At 35.1% G+C, this 19,400-nt stretch overlaps 4 protein-coding genes across 5 annotated transcripts in view; 2 read left to right on the top strand and 2 right to left on the bottom strand.

Annotated features, from left to right (window-relative positions):
* Window positions 1-82: 82 nt before the first annotated feature.
* LOC108689503 (notchless protein homolog 1) lies at window positions 83-1,986 on the bottom strand. The gene is made up of 6 exons (XM_018196283.1): window positions 1,544-1,986; window positions 1,232-1,471; window positions 898-1,151; window positions 594-831; window positions 300-521; window positions 83-222 (listed from the first exon to the last, which is right to left on the bottom strand). Exons 1-6 carry the CDS (start codon window positions 1,893-1,895, stop codon window positions 83-85), a joined length of 1,446 nt encoding a protein of 481 aa, XP_018051772.1. The 5' UTR covers window positions 1,896-1,986.
* Window positions 1,987-2,059: 73 nt separating this feature from the next.
* LOC108689467 (nitrogen permease regulator 2-like protein) lies at window positions 2,060-3,846 on the top strand. Its single transcript, XM_018196231.1, has 8 exons — window positions 2,060-2,248; window positions 2,331-2,422; window positions 2,504-2,660; window positions 2,745-2,862; window positions 2,921-3,155; window positions 3,229-3,359; window positions 3,435-3,604; window positions 3,670-3,846. The coding sequence occupies exons 1-8, from the start codon at window positions 2,138-2,140 to the stop codon at window positions 3,844-3,846; spliced, it is 1,191 nt and encodes a 396-aa protein (XP_018051720.1). The 5' UTR covers window positions 2,060-2,137.
* Window positions 3,847-4,113: 267 nt separating this feature from the next.
* On the bottom strand, window positions 4,114-9,253 carry LOC108689398 (cilia- and flagella-associated protein 45). Its single transcript, XM_018196152.1, has 7 exons — window positions 9,097-9,253; window positions 7,580-8,158; window positions 6,056-6,460; window positions 5,588-5,973; window positions 5,337-5,469; window positions 4,453-4,746; window positions 4,114-4,326 (listed from the first exon to the last, which is right to left on the bottom strand). Exons 2-7 carry the CDS (start codon window positions 7,748-7,750, stop codon window positions 4,129-4,131), a joined length of 1,587 nt encoding a protein of 528 aa, XP_018051641.1. The 5' UTR covers window positions 7,751-8,158; window positions 9,097-9,253; the 3' UTR covers window positions 4,114-4,128.
* Window positions 9,254-15,609: 6,356 nt separating this feature from the next.
* Window positions 15,610-19,400, top strand: part of LOC108689366 — a 7,598-nt gene continuing 3,807 nt past the window's right edge. The window contains exons 1-4 of one of the 2 annotated variants that reach the window (XM_018196102.1): window positions 15,610-16,249; window positions 17,075-17,460; window positions 17,935-18,307; window positions 18,554-19,083. In XM_018196102.1, coding sequence (XP_018051591.1) covers window positions 15,610-16,249; window positions 17,075-17,460; window positions 17,935-18,307; window positions 18,554-19,083 — 1,929 coding nt within the window. The remainder of the gene's footprint in view (window positions 16,250-17,074; window positions 17,461-17,934; window positions 18,308-18,553; window positions 19,084-19,400) is intronic. The other variant, XM_018196103.1, reaches the window with a different exon arrangement.

The following is a 19,400-nucleotide window of genomic DNA, read 5'->3' as shown; positions in this document are numbered from 1 at the left end:
TATAATAATAATTTATTTAAAAAATAAGTGATAAAGACATAATTTTCTTTATAAATTTATTTACTTGAATTATATATTCAATTCAATTTTGCCATAGTCGTAAAACTTTGTCTTTTCCACCTGAAGCGACTCGTAAACCATCGGGTGACCAATCGACTGCATAAACTTCATCAGCGTGACCAGGTAAATCTTGATTTAATTTTTTAGTTTTTATACTCCAAACTATAGAAAGGATTATGTTACTTCCAACTATCTAAGATCCTAAATTGATAAGTTTTCGTATGTCTAACAGTGTTTACCCTTTAAAGTTGAATCCGCACTGCCACTGACCAGCAGACGAGAGTCAGCGCTCCAGGCTATCGAATAAACCGCTTGAACATGACCTCTTAATGAAGCGATATATATGCCGGTATTAGATTCCCACAGTTTAATGGACTTATCGAAGGATGCAGACGCAATTAAACGACCATCTGGCGAGAATTTAACATCGTTGATAAGCTGCTGATGGCCCGTCATTCTTGCTAAAAAATATTTTCACAATATATTTCTTATAGTTGATTGATTTAATTGTATGTTAAAATCATACAATGTACCAATAGGTTTCTTCTCTTTTTCTGGCTTCCATAGGAACAATGTAAAATCATCAGATCCAGATACAAGCTTCTCTTCACCTACAATTTCATACTGCTTTTTTGCATATTCTAATGGACTGTCTGTTTTGTTTGCAGTTAATCCCAATTGAAAAGGCCCAGTCCTAAGTACATAATCGACATTCAAGGCTAAAGTGTTTACCCAATGAGCGTGGCCTTCTAAGGTTCTACATAATACACCCTGAAATTGATTTGATCAGTTGAAAATATAGTTGGATGCTAATAATTTTAAATCTTCGATACATACGTCCTCCGCTCTCCACACTTTGATAGTTCTGTCTTGAGAAGCAGAATAAATAAGACCACTCCCACCCCACTTAACGCAGGTCACACTTTTCGTGTGTCCAGACAAAACCCGACAGGTTTGTGCTCGCTTTGTGTCCCAAATTCGTATGTCGCAGTCCTTAGACGAACTCGCTAAATACATGCACTCTGGATTCTTATGGTAGGGTTCCCAGCATAGAGATGTAACCCACATTCTGTGTCCTGCCAAGGCTTTTCCTATATAATAAACAACAAAAAGAAAGAATTTCTGCCAGAGAAAAAAGTAAGCTAGATGAATGTATTTTCTATATCTCTACCCATTTGTTTGCCAGTGTTGGGATCCCATAAATAAATCAAGCCATTTTTACATGCAGATGCTAGCTTAGTCCCACAGGACGACCAGGCAATGCACAAGACCCAATGTCTATGACCTTCACATGTATAATGTGGCGTTTGTGTATAGATATCCCACAATCTGACTGTCGTGTCACCAGAACCACTAGCTAAATGTTTGCCATCCGGTGAAAACGCAACGGATATAACTGCTTCCTTGTGACCTATATAAACAGAATATGTTTATAAATATTCGTTTTATTGGATATAGAATGCTGCATGGAATTGCTAGTGACCTTCTAAAGATCCGGTACATCTCGTGACAGCTCTGACTTTAAATACTGCTTGTGGTTGATATATAATCTCCACTACGTCCTCGCTGATACTGAAATCTTTACCAACATACTTCTCTAATACATCTGTGACTTCTACATTATTTACATAAAATGCTAGAGGCAACGGTTCTTCTTGTTGCAGCAGAGCATTGCAAATTGCTTGCAATTTATCCACAGTGATATCAACTGGCAGGTCCAACAAGCCACCAGGTAGGACTTCGCCAGTGTCCGATTTAAAACGAGACAGAACTCTTTTAACCTCAACATCCGCCAGAGCGGTGCCAGTCTCGTCATCGAGTTTTCTTTTACTCATCTCTATAAAATTAGAAAATTAAAAGATCTGTATACTTGAAATATTTTTTCCAAAAACATGCCTCGATGTGTTTAATTCAGCATCTCAAGCACACGTGTTATCAGCTGTGATTCAATTTTAGTTCACTTACACGTGTTAAGATTGATTAGATGGCAGCAGTGGATTTGACTTTAAATGATACCGGATGAATGAGTTCTTTCTTTAACTAGGTTTTCAAATCTCAGTAAAGAGACAAAAAGACAATGGCATCTACTTCCTTGGAAAATATTGAAGACAAGGAACAAGAGGATCCCATTAGATGCATATTCTTTGTTGAATTTCATCATATAGCGGGACCCAAAATTACATGCCAGGTTAGGTCATGCATTGTGAAGATGTAAATAATTAAATATTCTGTTTGCGTTTGTAATTTATGGTAATTACGTTATTTTATAGGTGCCTGATAATTACATATCTAAGGATATTTTCGATAATGTCAGTGTTTACATCATACCAAAAGCACAATTACAAAGAAGCACTATTACAATGTAAGTTTAAGTAAAAATATAAAAAAGAAGTTACCTGGTCAAATTCTTTATGTTTTATTTAAGAACTTTCTTTTCTTTTAGCACACTAAAGGATTATAAAATCTTAGGTTTTCCCGTGAAGATTGATGATAAAAAATATGCAAGAAATGCATTTTATTTCAACTTGTGTTTTGTCTGTGATGCAAATGCTCGCACTGTCCATTATGAACCAGTAGTTAAGAAGATGTCGGATTTCTTGGTAAATTTTTTTATAGATTTTTCTATGTCTTTAATATTCTGAAAATATAACAATTTATACATCTAATTTTCATGTGATTGTCAGATGGCTCTGGAAATAGAGAATTGTTTTCTGTCTGCAACGGATGACAAGACTAGATTAGCAGAGATGCTTGCACAAGTCATGCAGGATTTGAATCTACACAAAATGTGTACATTAACTGGTAAATTTCATATATATTTAAAATGTCTCATGATATGTCATGTGTGATATTTTGTTAGAAGGAACAATGACATCGCATTTGAAAGTTGTGAGGTTGGCGCCTGAGCCAAAACCAGTTCTTGATCATCAAGTACCAATATTTTTGGAAGATAGGGATACATTCCAGAATGATCAATGGGATTTGACCACGCAACAAGTATTGCCTTATATCGACGGTTTTAATCATGTGGCACGCATAGCGGCTGAGGCTGACGTAGAGAATAATTTAGTCAAAAGCTGCGTGCAAAATCTTGTGTACGAGATATTTTACAAGAGAAATAACATTTCCTTATTGATTATGTTATAAGTGACATTCTTCTGCTTGCAGATATTATGGAGTTGTAACACTGATCCCAATATTTCAATATAGCAACGTCTATGCAGTGACACCAAAATTACGAAAATTGCCGGATGATGTAAAATTACAGGAAAGATGTATAGCATATGCTTCTAAGCTAGGTGAATGATTTTCGAACGCGTTATGATTATTGTTTTAAAATCGCGACAAAAGCTATAGATGATTTTTGTTTATAGCTAGACAGCCTGCACATTTTAGAGATATATATCGTATGTATTCAAGTATGACTTACGGCGTCAGTATGAAAGACTTATGTCAACGTCTCAATCCACAAAACCTCAGAATAAATGAAAGAAGATTGGTACAATTTGGCTTGATTGAGGGACTTATTAGAAGAGTATATAATGTGAGTAGCTTTCATATTGCAGTGTGTACTGTATAACGGTATATTAATTCAATCATCTCTTACAGTATCCCGTACTTCTTCCTGGCGCATCTTGCAGCGAAGAAGCAAAAAATAATCCAATTTACAAGTATTTCACAGGAACCTATAGTCTCGATGAAATATGCTGTAGCACGGGCCAGTCTGCTGCGCAAATTGAAGATATTATCGAACGTGATCCGAATGTTCTAATGATATGGAAGTGATGTGTCAACAAAAAAGACTTAATGAAAGATTGCAATTAAATTTTTTATAAACTTGTACATAGCTATGTAAAAATTCTAACATATATAATGTACAAACATAATTACAAGAAAAAAAGTTATATTAAAAGTTATAATCAAATGCTAGACTTTTATATATATATGTATATTTTATATAATTTCTTACGTACATGTATAATGAAAGATCAAAGATTATACGTAATTTATTATTTTTTATATATTAGATTTAAATCTTATATTTATTTCTCAGCTTGATGAAATAATTCATTGAATAGTTTCAATCATTCGTTTCACTTCATTAATATAAATATCGGAAACATTGTTTTCTCTCATTTCTTGGCACTTTCGTTCCATTGCATCTTGTAATTTCTTCTTACGCATTGCAGTTTCAGCACGTATTGCCAGGCCTTCTTCGAACATTTTTTGCCGCTCAACAATGCGTTCTCGTTCTTTTTCATTTACCTATTCAAGCGAAATAAATGAATATTATCAATACTGTGTTGTATAAAAATATATATGTATACGTATTGTTATATATATCAATATATCAACCAATATATATATTTTTTTCAGATATAGAAGACAAACCTGCTTTAATATTTCATTGCGATGAATTAAAGCCTGTTGCTGCTTTTGCTCGAGTTCCTTCTTTTCTTTATAAAAAGCTGCTTGTTGTACACGTACAATCCTCTCAAATTCTCGCCTCTCTCGTTCGATTTCGATGGCTTGCATTATTCGCTTGTTGTTTATTTGTTTCTCTCTTTCTTTCTGAAGAATTCTTTGAGCTTTCAATTTCTTTAAAGCTTCTTCCTTCTCTTTCCGTCTCCATTCTCGTTCTACTTCTTCCTGAACTCGAGCTGCATTGATTTCATCAATTTGCGCCTGCAAATTTATCGTCGCGATTTGTCCGCAGTTATTAATAACTTATTCTATTATTTATACTCATTAAATGTTTTTTTGAAATAAATTATGATATATACGCATTAAAAATAGACATCAGAAAAACAGGACTGATCTATTATGTTCAATGTACGTTAATAGTTTTAATTACAAAAAGAGTATTACGGAGTGCGATGTATGGTACTTAATTCCCTGTTCAACAGAAATAATCACGATAAAAAAAATGCGAAGCGCAATTTCGAAAGGAGAACACGTTGTAGAGAGCGAGGCCTGACGTGGCGCTCGTGGATTCATTGACCCTCGACAACAGGTAGTTGAGACACGCAAGGATGTATGTAGGTAATTATAGAAGAAGTATATGGAACGATATGTGTAACGCAATATGATATATCGCGCAAATTATTGCATTTACATTAGCGAAATTCATAATTTTTCTAGTTTATAAAATATATTTTGTAGAATTTTTTTATATAATATATTGCTATCTAATATAACTTCTATGTCTAATAATAGTGTAACTTACATAATAGATATATTTATGTTGCGAAGTTTTAAAGTTTGACATATAATACCTGAAGCTCGTGTGCTTGCACCGTTCGCATCGCTATTCTAGTTTTCTCTTGCTCCTTTTTCAATCTTTCTAATCTCTGCTCTTCCTCTTTTTTTGCCTCTCTCTCCTCTTTTAGTCGATGATAGGTCTGTATCCTAAAAAGTTAAATTTGATAAGAATCATATTTTTTTAAGGAAATATTAAAGAGATAGTTTCAAGATAGTTAATTTTAAAAATTGATACGTGATTTTTAAAAGCCTTGGAAAAACACACCTTAAATCTATAATTCTGTTTTCTTCCTCTTCCATAGCCTTAAAGTGTTTCAATTGTTCGTTCCCTTCTGCAAGTTCTTGTCGCACCTTTGCGTTTTCAATTTCCTTGTTGCGTAGCTTTTCGATCTCGTCTTGCTGCCATGCGATATTATTTAAATTAATAAGCTGGCTTTCTTCCTGTTTTTTTTCAAATTCGAGGATCCGTTGTTCCTCGTTTTCTATGATTTGCTCTTTCAAAATTTTAGCGAATCGTAGTCTTTCAGCTGCCTTCTCTTCTTCCTTTCGCGACTCTTCCTTGATTGCCCATCTCCTCTCTTCTTCTATCATGTCATTCAACCGTTTCTCCTCCTCGAGAATCTCTTGTCCCATCAATTTCTTTTCTGCGATCTGCAAATGGATAGCTAAATGTTTGAAAATTAGACATTATCAAAATGTTATGCGGGATTCTGTTATAAAATCGACAGTTTACTTGAGCGTCGCGGATAGCTCGGCATTTGGTTTCCAAGATGAGACGATTGCACTTCTGTATCTCTTGCTCTTGCTCTAGACGCATGTTGTACGCCCGCTCAAGGATGTGCATTGTTCTTTTTTTCGCCTCTTCCTCGATTTCTCTCGTTCTTGGATCCTTCTCACGATCCTTTTTCATGTCCATAACGCGAATTGCCTCTTTCCGTGCCAAGCTCTCTTTCGTCAATCTCTCCTTCTCTTTCTCCGCAGTTTCTACGGCCGTTTGTCTCTCCTCCTTTGTGATCATGCGGCTGCGTTCCTTTAGGTCTTCGTATTCTTTTCTTGTCATGATCTTTGGATAGACTGTAGGCTCCTTCGAAGGAATCAAATATTTCCTCGTGCCGCTCTTATCCCTTAGCTTCCCGATCTACCATCAATATTTTACAAAACTATTTTAATTTTACAGAATTTAAATAGGACATTTCAAAAATTTTTTATTTAATATAGCAATAATTATAACGAACAAGGAATTAAATCACAATTCATTTTTTCTTGGGGACAGGATGTCAATCACTTAAGGGGTATGGCTACTCTAATTGGGCATAAAAACAGTAAATCCAAAAATTTTTTTAGTTTAAAAAATAATTTAATATAAAATCAATTAAAGCACTTGTTAGTGCATATATTAAAATCCACACAAAAATTTTTTTGTATATTTTGTATCCAAAATGACGGCGCTACCGATGACAGAATCTAGTACGTTTTTTTGGAGGTGCTCTGGGGCTTTATACCTAGCACACACAAATTTTGAGCAAAAAAAAATTTTTTTTTAATGTACATTAAAATATCTAGAGAAGTACATAGGGGTTTGTGAAAATATTGATATTTTCATAAATGGCAGGTATTTAAAATAACGTTTGCATTTTTTGCTAAAAAAATTTTATGAAAAACTGTTCATAAAATAAAAAGTTTTTTATATATCGAAAAATCCCTATTTACTTTTCTACGGAATGTATCTAAGAAGTTGCAATTAAAATTCAAACTCATTCGGATAAAAATTATTCAAGTTATTTGTCAAGCCAATTTGAAAAACGTTGTTTTGAGAAAAACTAATAGCGCCTTTATTTTGGATACAAAAAAATACAAAAAAATTATTTTGTGAACTTTATTTAATATATGTACTATAACCAGTGCTTTATTATAATTTGATTTTATATTAACTTATTTTTTAAACTAAAAAAATTTTTGAATTTACTGTTTTTATTCCCGCTAGGATAGCCATATCTCTTAATAAATATAATCCGTGGGACAGAGTTTTCGAAATTATTATAAAATTCATATGAAATCTCTATATACAATCCAATAATTACATATGCAATTACGAGAAATCATTGTATAATATATTAAATAAAATTGTATATTTTATCAAATGATATGTGATGAAAAAAAAAATTTTTAATTAGATGAAAGTATATGAAATGTGTGTGTCATGTAATCTGTGGGACAATATTTCAGCTAGTGATCCCCTTGATGTAAACTGCATTACCTCTTTTCCTTCGTACGCGCTACTTCTTTTCAGATGAATCGGCCTATTTCCGAGTGTATGCTCGCATGTTGATGGTAGATGGATCGTGTATATACCCGGTGGAAATCTGGAGTCGCCGCGATACTTCAGATTGCTGGATTTCGTCCTTCGTACCATGGTCTTGGTCGACATGATGTACGTGTTAAAATTGCCGGGGAATATCTTCTTAGAGAAGGATATGTCACCCAGACAACGGCTGTGAGATCTCGCTCTTTGTAGGATCGCGTTCTTTCATTGGGATGCCGCGCTATCGCCTCCGTCTGGAATTGTGCCGAGCGGCACTATTGACACCAGCGACGAAAGGTGAGAAAAGGTCCGAAGTGAAATCTGATAGGAACGCGGGCAACTGCGTCGAGCGAACGTCGTTAACTGTTTGCTGACGAGTAACCGTTCCTTTGTTTGTTCGATAGGAAGAATTATGAACGCTCCATAGGAATACAGGTGGCCGATTGTGTTATCTGCAGGATCACGTTTCACGTCTACTGTGAGCGGATGACGATAACGAGCCATAATCTTGCAGATGAGATACAGTGAAGCCCACTAGAAAGAAAGTTAAAAAAAAAATCGTACAATATCAGCACATTAATGTTGAATCAACATCTTTTAGAAATATAAAATGAAAATTGCAAAATTTGTATCAACATCGTGAAATGTAGATTCTGTATTGAAGAAATATTAACATTTCAACGTTCAATATTGTAACATTTTAGCAACGTCTTTTAATGATGCTATAGAATATTCAGTGATGGTAGGAATTAATAAAATTGTCGTCGAAATATATAAAGTGATAATTTTGAACGAAATAAGATTTGAATTTAATTTTCGGAGGTTAAGTTTGATTTTTTTCCTGTTTGGGGTAGTTCTATTTAAAATCCTTCACACTACAATATATAAGGTCAAGGTTAATAGACTTGATCCTTGAATTTGAATTCAAATTTTATTTTCAGAATTGTATCATGTTCGAAATTGTACTATCTTACCTTATATGAATTCTCTCCCTCGCAATCGCGAGAAATACATAATAAATTGCATGAAAAAGTACATAGCAAAAGTACATAGCAAAATATATAACGTGCCGTTATTCTATCTATCTTATAAAATAAGAATGGTTTGCGTGAAAGAGAGAGGCAAACAAAAAAAACGAGAAGAAAAAGGAGAAACTCTCCCTCTCTTTTTTCTTCGTAAACGATGTTCGTGAAATTACACTTATCGATACATATGCGTACGCCTATCGCGTGAGCAAAATTAAGCGGAGGCCACGACGATACACTATAGTCAGATAAGACAGATAAAAACAAGTTCACGCTATCTGAAATGCCTGCTTTTTTTTTTGATCGATTAATGATTGCTACCGGAAGATAGAAGAAACGTGTGTACCCCGCGTAAAATCCACACATCTACAATATGTCTTTATTTTTGAGGTAGCCCGTAAGGTAAATATCGAAATATATAATATTACGTAATAAAAATTGTCGCACCACAGTATACCCAACGTTGCAACCCCGTTTGCTATCGCCTCACGTACACGATCTCACCCCTACACTTGACCTTCCCCGCCAATAGTTGCCATGAGAACGTAATTCATACTCAAGATAGCTTAGAGCTATATTCTCTTTTCGCATGTAATTTATTTCTCATCAACATGAGTCATCACTTTTTTTTTGCTTTTAGTCATTATCATTTTCTTCTTGTATTTCTTTTTTTTCTTAATATATTTCATGTCTTTCTTCTTCTTCTTTCTATATGTAAATTTGCGCGTCGCATTATGGGCAAACAGAACATTGTAAAATAACTCAAGTCTAATAGGAAATGGCGTATCAACTTTATGGATATAATAATTATTTAATCAATATCGAAGGATAGAAGTTTCGTGCAAATTAATGGTTAAGAGTTCTTCGAATAGACAATTCGAGACAAAAGACAATCGATCGTCGTATAGAGACGTGCTTTACGTGCCCGTGAGTTAAATATAGCTCTAAGTTTCAGTCCTTGATGAGACTAGAGAGGAAGAATAGTCGATCTAATTTGAAAGGATCAGATTGTATGGAGTCTTCATGTTTGTGATAACAGAAATGTGTCTTCTTCCCTGTGAAAACAATTTTTTTATGAAATATAAAAAGCGAGTATTATGTTTCAAACACTACCTTCAGTACACCAACTACAATGATAAATAATTTATCATATTTAAGTTATACTTACGCTTTTTTTAAACTTTAATGATCGTCAACGAGTTGCTACAAAAATAGTTGACAGTTACTTCACATTAAATATTATTAAGTAACAAATATTTATAAATAACACAATATTCTATTTAAAGGGACAATTTGGAACTTAATAATTATAAAAGTCATTCTTTTTATATTTTTTAATAATTGCTTTTTAATTAAACGATCAAAGCAATTTGCTTCGATAAAATGAATTTTGACAATTATCTGGACAAAAAAGATTTATTTGATCTATCATTTTTCAATTTCGAGGCATATCACTCTTTTTCGAGACACCATATTATATATTCCAATTTATTTCCTGCATAGAGTATTTCTTTGCCTTTGATACAAATGTAACTATTTAAATGAGAATTAATAATTTCTAGATCAACATCTTGCAGATTACGTCACAGTCGAGTGTCCAATCCAAAGAGGATTCGCTGACGTTGATGGGTGTAGGTCGTCGCCGCCCTCGCCTCGTCGTCGTCGTTGATCCAGGGGGAGTCCTAACGACGACAGCCCCCACGGTAACGACCTCGGCGTACCACGTGGCGCTGCTATGTTATACCTCGATGCGCCGATCACACTCGCGTGCTGCACACCGGCTCCGACGCATCGGTCTGTCGCGTCGCGTTGCGCGCGATGCATTAACGTCGCCGCATCATCGTCGTAGACATGAAATTATATACGGCAGATTATATAGACAGGATAGTCCGAAATATGACGTGATGGATTATCGATAACATAAATCTACTACGTCTCCCAATTTATAAGGAATATCATCTCGGAGCTAAAATGAAGGATCAATGAAGATTAATAAAAATTAAATATCAAACCTTGTCATTTTTTTTTAAATTTATAAATATTATAATTAGTTGAATTTTTTGAGTGATAGAAAAAGTACTTCAGTGATTGGAAGATTTGACACGTTTGCTCAATTGGAAGTGAATTTCGATGTGCGGTCCAAGTAAACGTGAAAGTCATTCGGATAAGCTGATGATGCCTGGATGGAATCGAAGATCCACTGCGACTCCCGCGAACATCGCAAATCTCCTGGCAGGATTCTATGCGTTTGAAGGATAATGGTCTGATCGCTGTCATCAAGGAATGATAAGCAAAGCGGATCGTTCTGAAACTCCATCTATCAAGTGAGTGCTCTTTTTTATTTAGACTGAATATATTCAATAATTATTATTCATTATTCTATAGCTTTATATAATCCAACCTTGACAAGTTAAAAATAAATTTTCTCGACAATTTGCTTATTAAAGTTCTCGATGAATGATCATTTACCTAATAAGATAAATCACGTTCTCGAAATGGGCGCTTAATTTTTCAATTTAGTTTGTTTATCAAAGGAACAATTACGCGTAAGCGTAAGATCGATACAATTCAAATTATGGAAATACCTTATTTGTCTTTATCCTGTTCTTTAGTGTTTCGCTGTTCGATAAGAATTCGAAAGATATTAACGCAAAATTGCGCGGTTTGTCAGGTCTGCGAAATTTTTTAATCGATATCCATTGAGTGCAAAAAATATTCGTACAGAGAAAATATTAAAAAAAAACCTATTTTTAAAAAGTAAATATCATCCAGCGAGAAATGAGTCATCGAATTGAATGAATCGATATAAATATGATAATTTCAACTTCAATTAGACGTTTAATTGATGATCATTTCTTATTGGATAATTTTATTTATAAAGAATAAAATTGATTGTATGTTTCTTAAAATTATATATACCAAAAAGATGATAATAATTATACAAAATATATCATTTGAAAAATAAGCGAAAATAAAAAATTGTATTATTTGAATGCTCAAAAAGTATTTCGTACAGACGAGAAATTTAGCTTTTAAAATCAGGAATACATGCGAAATTTGTTTGTTAGAACAGAATGTATTTATTGTAAATAAAATTGCTAATTATTTATTTTCTACAAATAAGACTTTTTTTATAATAAATTTCCTTGTACGAATACTTTTTGCTCTCACTGTAGCTTCTATAAGCATATATAGATTGTCATATATACATTATAAGCGTAGATAGATTGTCACCGGTAGAGCTTCCAGGAAGAGAGCGAGCCGACGATTTCTTCGAGAGCCGACCGATCTTGTCCGGATTTCATCGATATTCGCAAAGGAGAATATGTCGATGACCCTTATATACCCGGACGTAGATATCGCCGACGCAGCAAAGGCATACGTTTTGTTGTAAAGATCTATCTATAGACATAGCATTCATCGTTCACATCGCTGCACGTGTCGTTGTTATAACAAAGAAAACGGCTGCTATATCTTTTTCGTTATCATCACCCATTATTCATTATCGGTTAATTAATGTTGGATGTGGCACGACATTTAGACATCGTTTTCTAATTAATTATACGTTTGTACGTTTCTATCCTGAGAATGGTATCAATATGGAGCGTGACGTAATGGATATTTTTATAAGTAATCCTTCGGGACGAGCGTGCGATCGAAAGGGATCCTCCTCTCCTCTCTTCGGAAACTATATTACGTTCGCTACAAAGTACCACTCAAAGAAACGACGCCAGACTCTCTTGGATGCCAGGTGGGGTAGCACAAGGTTGCACTACGTACACTAACTAAGCTAGCTTATATAATGCAGAACTACAAAGAAGATACCTGTAAGTGGACCGGTAAATTATGAAAGAGCCTCTTTTCTCTCTGCGAAAGGGTTCTGTCGCCTGGTTATACGCGTCACGCTAACATTATCAGCGTGGGGTGCATGAAGCATACATCCCCTTTGTATTGACGAGGTGCTCAAAAGTTTTCCGAGCCGGCCACGACTTAGAAAAAGCCGTAGAAATTTTATTTTATTTCATTTTTTTCTTTAGCGACGACGTCGGAACGAGTTCTCCAACTTGGAATGCCGTTGTTACGACGCGAACGAGTTTTATGTGCACTTGCGAAACTCGTCGATCTCGTCGAGCCAAAGCCTTGTAAAAACAGATCTAATAAAAAAAGATAGTTCGCTTGACGTTGATACTATTTACTTCTTTTTGTTTCGAAGAGATCAATGTCCAGAATCTAGTTTACGATTTAAGATGATAATGATGACTATATAAAATTATATTTATGTCGATACTTATAAAAAACATAAATCAAAACGAAGAGAAGGTGCGCATCAAGTTTTACGATGATACCAGCCGCGTTTTTATCGTCCGTACTTATCGTTAATCCTTGAACGACCGTACAACCGCATAAAACTGTAGATAAGTAAACCAGCAACTTTGTTGCCTATAATGCGACCTAATATGTTTTACAATAGTTAGTAAAATAAGCATTGAATATTGTATCAAATGATTTTCACAGCGACATGAAAAAAAGACTTCCGGAACTGATGAATCTCCTAAATTTCGAGGACTCCTAAACTTTCTTGGTTTGACCTTCAAAAAGAATACATTTCTCGGGAATGTAGTGTCGCATAGGTGCGCGACGGAGCTGAAGAAAGAAAAAAATAGTTGCGTGGAGACATCAACGTGATCGACTTGCGTGTCCCTTCTCCGATCATCCTTCCGTCTGCGCCAGAGGATGCGCGTCCTGAACGGCCAATTGAAATACGCATGTCGCATCGAAGGGCTCCCGAAAGAGAGCCAGCCGACACGCGTGTGGTGTTAAATAGAGGGGGAAAAATATATTGCTCTATTGCTTCGCCGGCCGGCTCGCTCCTTCGCATGACAGTCTATATTACAGCTCGTATGACACACGTGAGGAAGTATTATGGATACTCTAAGACGCGTAGGATGACGTTCGCCGCGGCTCGGTAGATCCATGTGACATTGAATGAACAAGAGGATAGCGAGTTCGGCTGATTCATTATCGCTGTAAAAGTTCCAATAGATTTTAGATGATGCGAGGTACTATTAAAAATTGTGAAAATTTGTGCAAGTTTTCGTATAAATTGGAATGGAAAAAGAGATGAGGATAAAAAGAAGGCGCAATATTATGACTCAGAGGAAATAGATGTCTATAAAAGAAAAGAGAAAAATAGAAGAGAAGGAGAGTAGCAAGTTTGTGTGATTTTTACATTATCGTAGGATCGGTGACGTCTCTGATGAGTGGATAGCTGACACATAATTCCTGCCGCAGTGATATTGGTGATGTAATTCGGTGTGGAGTATACATTAACTCGCAGATGCTAACGATTGAAAACAACGATAGAAAGATAACGAGAAATAAACTTGCGTTCGTGAGCTCTGTTATGTAGCAGAGAAATATCTATTTTTGATCTGATATGAAAATTATGATATATATACACATGCCTTAGTAACTGTAAATTAAATGTAATAATACCTTATCTGTGTAGATTTTAATGTCGTCGCTGTCATAATTTTGCACAATTGTACTATATTCATTAACATCACCAAAGATAATTTGCAAAGGTAATTTGCACATCCGTACTTCTTTCATTATCAAAATTGAGAGTGTGACCTCGATAAATGGGAACAAAGTTTCCTGACTGATGACGTTAAATATTTTTTTTATAATTCTCTTATAAGTTCTGTCATGTTTTTACCTGAAAAAAATGAAAAATTCAAAAATATATATAAATGAACATAAATAAAAATGGCATTTGCGAAAAAAGGAAATATTCTTTAAAACATATTATAATGTTCATTATATACACATATAAAATCATAAAATTAAAAACGTTATTTAATAAATATAATTATTAATTATATATACAATAATACAGGATGCAACTTAAATTAGAAGTAAATGGTGAAAATTAAAAAGAATATTGCTCATACTTTTATCTCTCATACTATTTATTTTTATAATAGTTTAAATTATTTAATTTAAAAAAATAGAAAAGTTGCTTACGAGTCATTTATAACTATAATATAATAGCTAAATAACTGTAAAAATAGATATCGATGAAGGTTTTTATAAATGTGTGCAAAATCATTATATCATCAATTTCATAATCTAAACTATGTTTCTATTTTCGTATTGGCTCTGCACTACCGGTAATTTTGCTTAAATGCTTGCGTTTAATTATCGTATCATTCAACAATTATATTCGCAATGTTAAGTTAAATGTACGGTAATTACATCTCATGCACATGCATGTGCATATTGTAACAAAGAAAGTTTTTAGTAAAACTTTTTTTTCGATTTTCGATCGACGCCGAGGGGTTCGCTTTCAACTTCTTCGACGCGACCGTGAATTTCCGTGCAAGAAAAAAAAAAGAAATGCGTATTTTGCGTCTGACAACAGAAAGAGAAGGTAGGGCAAGGGAGGCGTGCATCGCGTGCGAAACGTAATTTCTCCCTTTTTTGTGTGTTCTGTTATATAAATGCGGAGTGAAAGACACTCGATGCACGGTGCGTACGAGAAACGATCGATGAGAATCGATAAGAGACTTCTGAAAAAAAAGAAAAAAAAACACTATATAGAATGGTTGACATGTAGCGCACGAAGCTTCGCAATTATTGTTTTCCCTTTCGCGAGCGCGAGCGTCTCTTGCTCCCCCATATATATTATTTGCATCGCGAGACTTTGTTCAACTTCATCGACCAAAACTGTTAAAGTATACCGTTAGTTCTTTAATACTTAATTGCCCTTCTTTCAACCCTCCCCCACCGTCTTTCAACCACAATTATTACTGCAGCGCGTGTCTCGCGAATGCTAGGGAGGAGAATGCTGTTCATCTGAATAATTTTAAATGGACACGAAATGTTCCGGCGAACCATTTATCAAACTTTCGGAGAAGTTTTCGAGTCTCATGTCATTCGATCATAACCCATAGAAGGATGCAATCGCACAATCAACACTTGGCCATCGCGCCAAAGTCGCGGAAGAGGAAGAAAGATAAATCCAATCAATCGCTTGCATCCAGAGCTCATTGGCCTAAGATCACGATATCCCGTAGCAAAATACGTGATAAATCTAATGATACCGAGAGGAGCTTACCACGATTCGATGAATGTTCTACAATTATCGATGCGAACGATTCCAACGTCATCGCCTGCGACATCGTCGAGCTCTTCTGCGAGAACAGTGACAATAGTAATGAAGAAAGGACAGCTTGTCCACAGATTTCCAGCTCGACGGAGCTGGAAGATGATGAAGTCGATGTGTGCGCCACATGTAAGGATTGCGTGGAGTGTCAATTGCAGCAGCAGGATAGCGTCATCGCTGCCGCGAAGATACGCAAGACTGAAGAGACCCTGATGAGAGACCAAGACGAAGAACTGGCGGAACATCTGGGTTATTATGAGAGTGACATCGGCGACGTAGAGACGGCCTTCACATCGAGCACAGTCGCCTCGACAGAGCATGAAAAAGCACCAATTCTCGTGGATCTAACCAGCGAGGAGTCTAAGCAAGTTACTTGGAAACAGACAATTTTAAAACGATTCAGCAAAGCCGAAGAAAGCTCAGAAATGTCGGGTGAGAACGTGATAATGAACAACGATATGTTACCTAAATAATCGTTACCTAAATAATACATTGTTAATCTATAGCTGCGATATCGAATATATGTTCAAGTGTAGATAATATATTACCACAATATTCGCTACGTTTAGAAACAATCGCATAAAATATAATTACCTTATCTTCGCAGAAAAATCAATTAGTACAAGTATGAAATATACCAGTCCAATCTTCATTATTTCTTCAACATACAGCTTTTAATTACGTGCATGTATAAAAAGAAGTTCATGCTTTTCATTCACGGTCATTCTCCAAGGAATATGGAATCTGAAGAAATATTTTAGTATAAAAAGTTTATATATCAAAAATATTTTTTATGGATTTTTTTAAAACATCTATTTTGAGAATTAAAATTTTTGATACAACAAATTAAAGTGAAGTTTGATACTACAAACTAAATTAGTTAAAAATTAGATTAAATTAAATAAAAATGAAAATTTCGTTCAAATCAATTTACATTTGTTGTCTCGATTAAATATTATAGTCTTTCAAAACATATATTGTTCGAAATCATGCTCATTTAACTTTATTCGCTTAGAAATAGCTTCTAAGAAGATGGTGTGCTGAATTTCATTAATATAATTAAAACAAATGGCTTTTTTGAAAGTAAAATTAAAATTAACATTTAAAACAAAAGACTATTTTTAAAAAAGATCTAATTAAAATATGTTCATTAAATGAGAATTTCTTTTAAAGTGATTCCGGATATTTTAGAGTATTTTAGCTATGTTCCTCTATCGTGTCAAAGATATCTAACTATAAATTTCCGCTCTTTTCCAGAACCACGCATCATGATAGCCGACAGTTCTAGCAGATTGCAACGTGGTAGCACGGGCAGCAGTTTGGCGACCGCCTTAAGGGATCGTGGTCCTTGCGTGATTCCCGTGCAACCTAATCGCTCCCTACCGATCCGACCAGCGCCGCCGACACCGACGAGGTCAGCGTCGATAGTAACGTTGCGAAAGACACGTTCGCCAATTCTCAAGTTGTCGAAATCCACGAGCTTGGACGTGGTCGAGTTGCAGACAAAAGTATCTCCGAGCAGCTCCTTGACGAACGAATTCCCTTTCGGGCAGCAGAATGGAAATGGAAATGGAATGATGCTTACGGGCGAGTTCATCGATCGCTCGGACTACATTCTTCCAGACATGACTAATGTCGTGCAGGTAACACTGAGCATTTCTTATTCTTTTTTCCCTTTCAAAAAGAAAATGATTATTTTCGAGTATACTATATTTTTAACAAGAGAATTTCGATCCATAGACAATGCTTGCTTTTGATTAGTCAAATTTAACGTAGGTCATGTAGAGAACAATAATATCATAATGACAACTCAATAAGACCTCCCTCTAGTAATTCTTTAATCCATAAATAATTTGATACATGTTGCATATTTAAATTTTCATATAAAAATGATTTAAATATGCAACATGTATCAAATTATTTATGGATTAAAGAGTTACTAGAGGATGGTCTTACGAAATAATATTGATTTGTCATTATAATTTATTGTTCTTTATATACCTACATTAAATTTGACTAATCAAAATCAAGCATTGTCTACGGATCGGAATTGAAAATTAACTATCAGCTTTAATTATGCAACGTTGTTGATATTGGCGATGATTCGCACATTATAGATTACGAAAGAGGTCAACAGCATTAAAAGAAAAAATAGCGAAGATCGGGACAAGGAATATGAGAAAGAAATTACCAAGGATATGAAGAAGCGGAGAAAATCCCACGAAGTTGATGCTGGTCATGTACGCGACGAACGCATCAAAAATATTTTAAAAGAATACTCCAAAACTTATTCCGGTAATTTGACCGACAAAGGAGAAAGAAAATTGCAGCAACATGTATTAGTGAGGCTGTGGGATTCTCGTCTCGGGATATCCGACAAAAGATACTCGTCACCGGTGGAGGTGTCAACAACGGAGCCGGAGGCAGAAAAGAAGGAAATCTGCAATAAAGTCGTGCCGCCTTTAAGACTGAAGAAGATTGTGCGTGAAGGTACAGTATTTAGTTTAATGTATTCAATGTATTTAATTAACATTTCTAAGGAGCAACATGAATAAATTTGTCAATATTTAATTTAGGTTATTTATCGAAATTTCTTGTACAAAGAAATTCTATCACGAGATACTTAATTGATTAATTTTCCAATCTATAATTTAATAAAAAAATATTTCACTCAATGCACTCAAGGGATGTAGGTTTCTTTATACATCGTTATCATTTGTTTATTTTTATCCTCAGTGAGCACCACTAATGAATATCGACATAATATCGAAGTGAACTCTGAGATAGGAAGCGAATCCAATTATCGCATTGTCACCGGCGCCACGCCACGTCCGGAATCTCCATCCGGATACTCCACTACTTCTTTCTGGAGCAACGAAGCCTCGGAGAACGAGCTCGAATCGTCGGACAACACGCGGGATAAGAGTCGGCGATCTTCGCCGAAGAGCGACGGCTACAAGATCAAGTACCGTCGTAACCGGTTGCGCCAGAAATTGCGGGAACTTCGCGGGAAAGCGCTGGAGCTCTCGCGGGAGATGACCGCGTGCAATAATGCCGCCGACATGAGCCCGCAGCGCAACACCCGGCTGCGGCAGATGATGAATTGCTATGAGAAGCAAATCGAGAACATCTCGAAGCTACTGTGCAAGTTGTCCGCCTCTATTCCGGCGACGACCGACGACGTTGTTGATCTTGATTATGAAAACGAACTGAACGACGAGTGCATGTCAGCTGAAAAAACTGCTGTTGACAGTGATATCGAGCAAGTAAGTAGAATATGAAAGAAATTGAAAATAAAATGCTCTTCTCAGAATAAAATAAAAGAGGATGTTAAAAAGAGATGATTTTGCCCGAAAAAGTGTAAGGAAAGGAATAGTGTTTTTTGTAGATTTTGACTTCTTCAATACGATAAAGTTATTAAAAAGTTAATGAAAAATCGTGATGTTTGGGAAATACCTCGAAAATTAAGCAAAATTATTTGGATATATCATATTTATGCTTAATTATTGAAATTTTTTCTAAACATTACAAACTTTTTGATAATTGTATCACACACACACACACACACACACACACACACACA

Source organism: Atta colombica, unplaced genomic scaffold, assembly GCF_001594045.1.
Source record: "Atta colombica isolate Treedump-2 unplaced genomic scaffold, Acol1.0 scaffold27, whole genome shotgun sequence".
Classification (NCBI taxonomy): Eukaryota; Metazoa; Arthropoda; class Insecta; order Hymenoptera; family Formicidae; genus Atta; species Atta colombica.
This window is presented reverse-complemented; position numbering and strand designations above follow the sequence as displayed.

Coding starts and splice junctions, on each gene's coding strand:
- LOC108689467 (XM_018196231.1), top strand. CDS start 2,138: ATGGCATCTACTTCCTTGGAAAATATTGAAGACAAGGAACAAGAGGAT. Junction 2,423..2,503: donor CAAAGAAGCACTATTACAAT/GTAAGTTTAAGT, acceptor CTTTTCTTTTAG/CACACTAAAGGATTATAAAA. Junction 3,360..3,434: donor AGCATATGCTTCTAAGCTAG/GTGAATGATTTT, acceptor TTTTGTTTATAG/CTAGACAGCCTGCACATTTT.
- LOC108689503 (XM_018196283.1), bottom strand. CDS start 1,895: ATGAGTAAAAGAAAACTCGATGACGAGACTGGCACCGCTCTGGCGGAT. Junction 1,472..1,543: donor ATGTACCGGATCTTTAGAAG/GTCACTAGCAAT, acceptor CTGTTTATATAG/GTCACAAGGAAGCAGTTATA. Junction 1,152..1,231: donor CAACACTGGCAAACAAATGG/GTAGAGATATAG, acceptor TTTATTATATAG/GAAAAGCCTTGGCAGGACAC.
- LOC108689398 (XM_018196152.1), bottom strand. CDS start 7,750: ATGTCGACCAAGACCATGGTACGAAGGACGAAATCCAGCAATCTGAAG. Junction 6,461..7,579: donor GCGCGTACGAAGGAAAAGAG/GTAATGCAGTTT, acceptor TATTGATGGTAG/ATCGGGAAGCTAAGGGATAA. Junction 4,747..5,336: donor TGCAAGCACACGAGCTTCAG/GTATTATATGTC, acceptor ATAAATTTGCAG/GCGCAAATTGATGAAATCAA.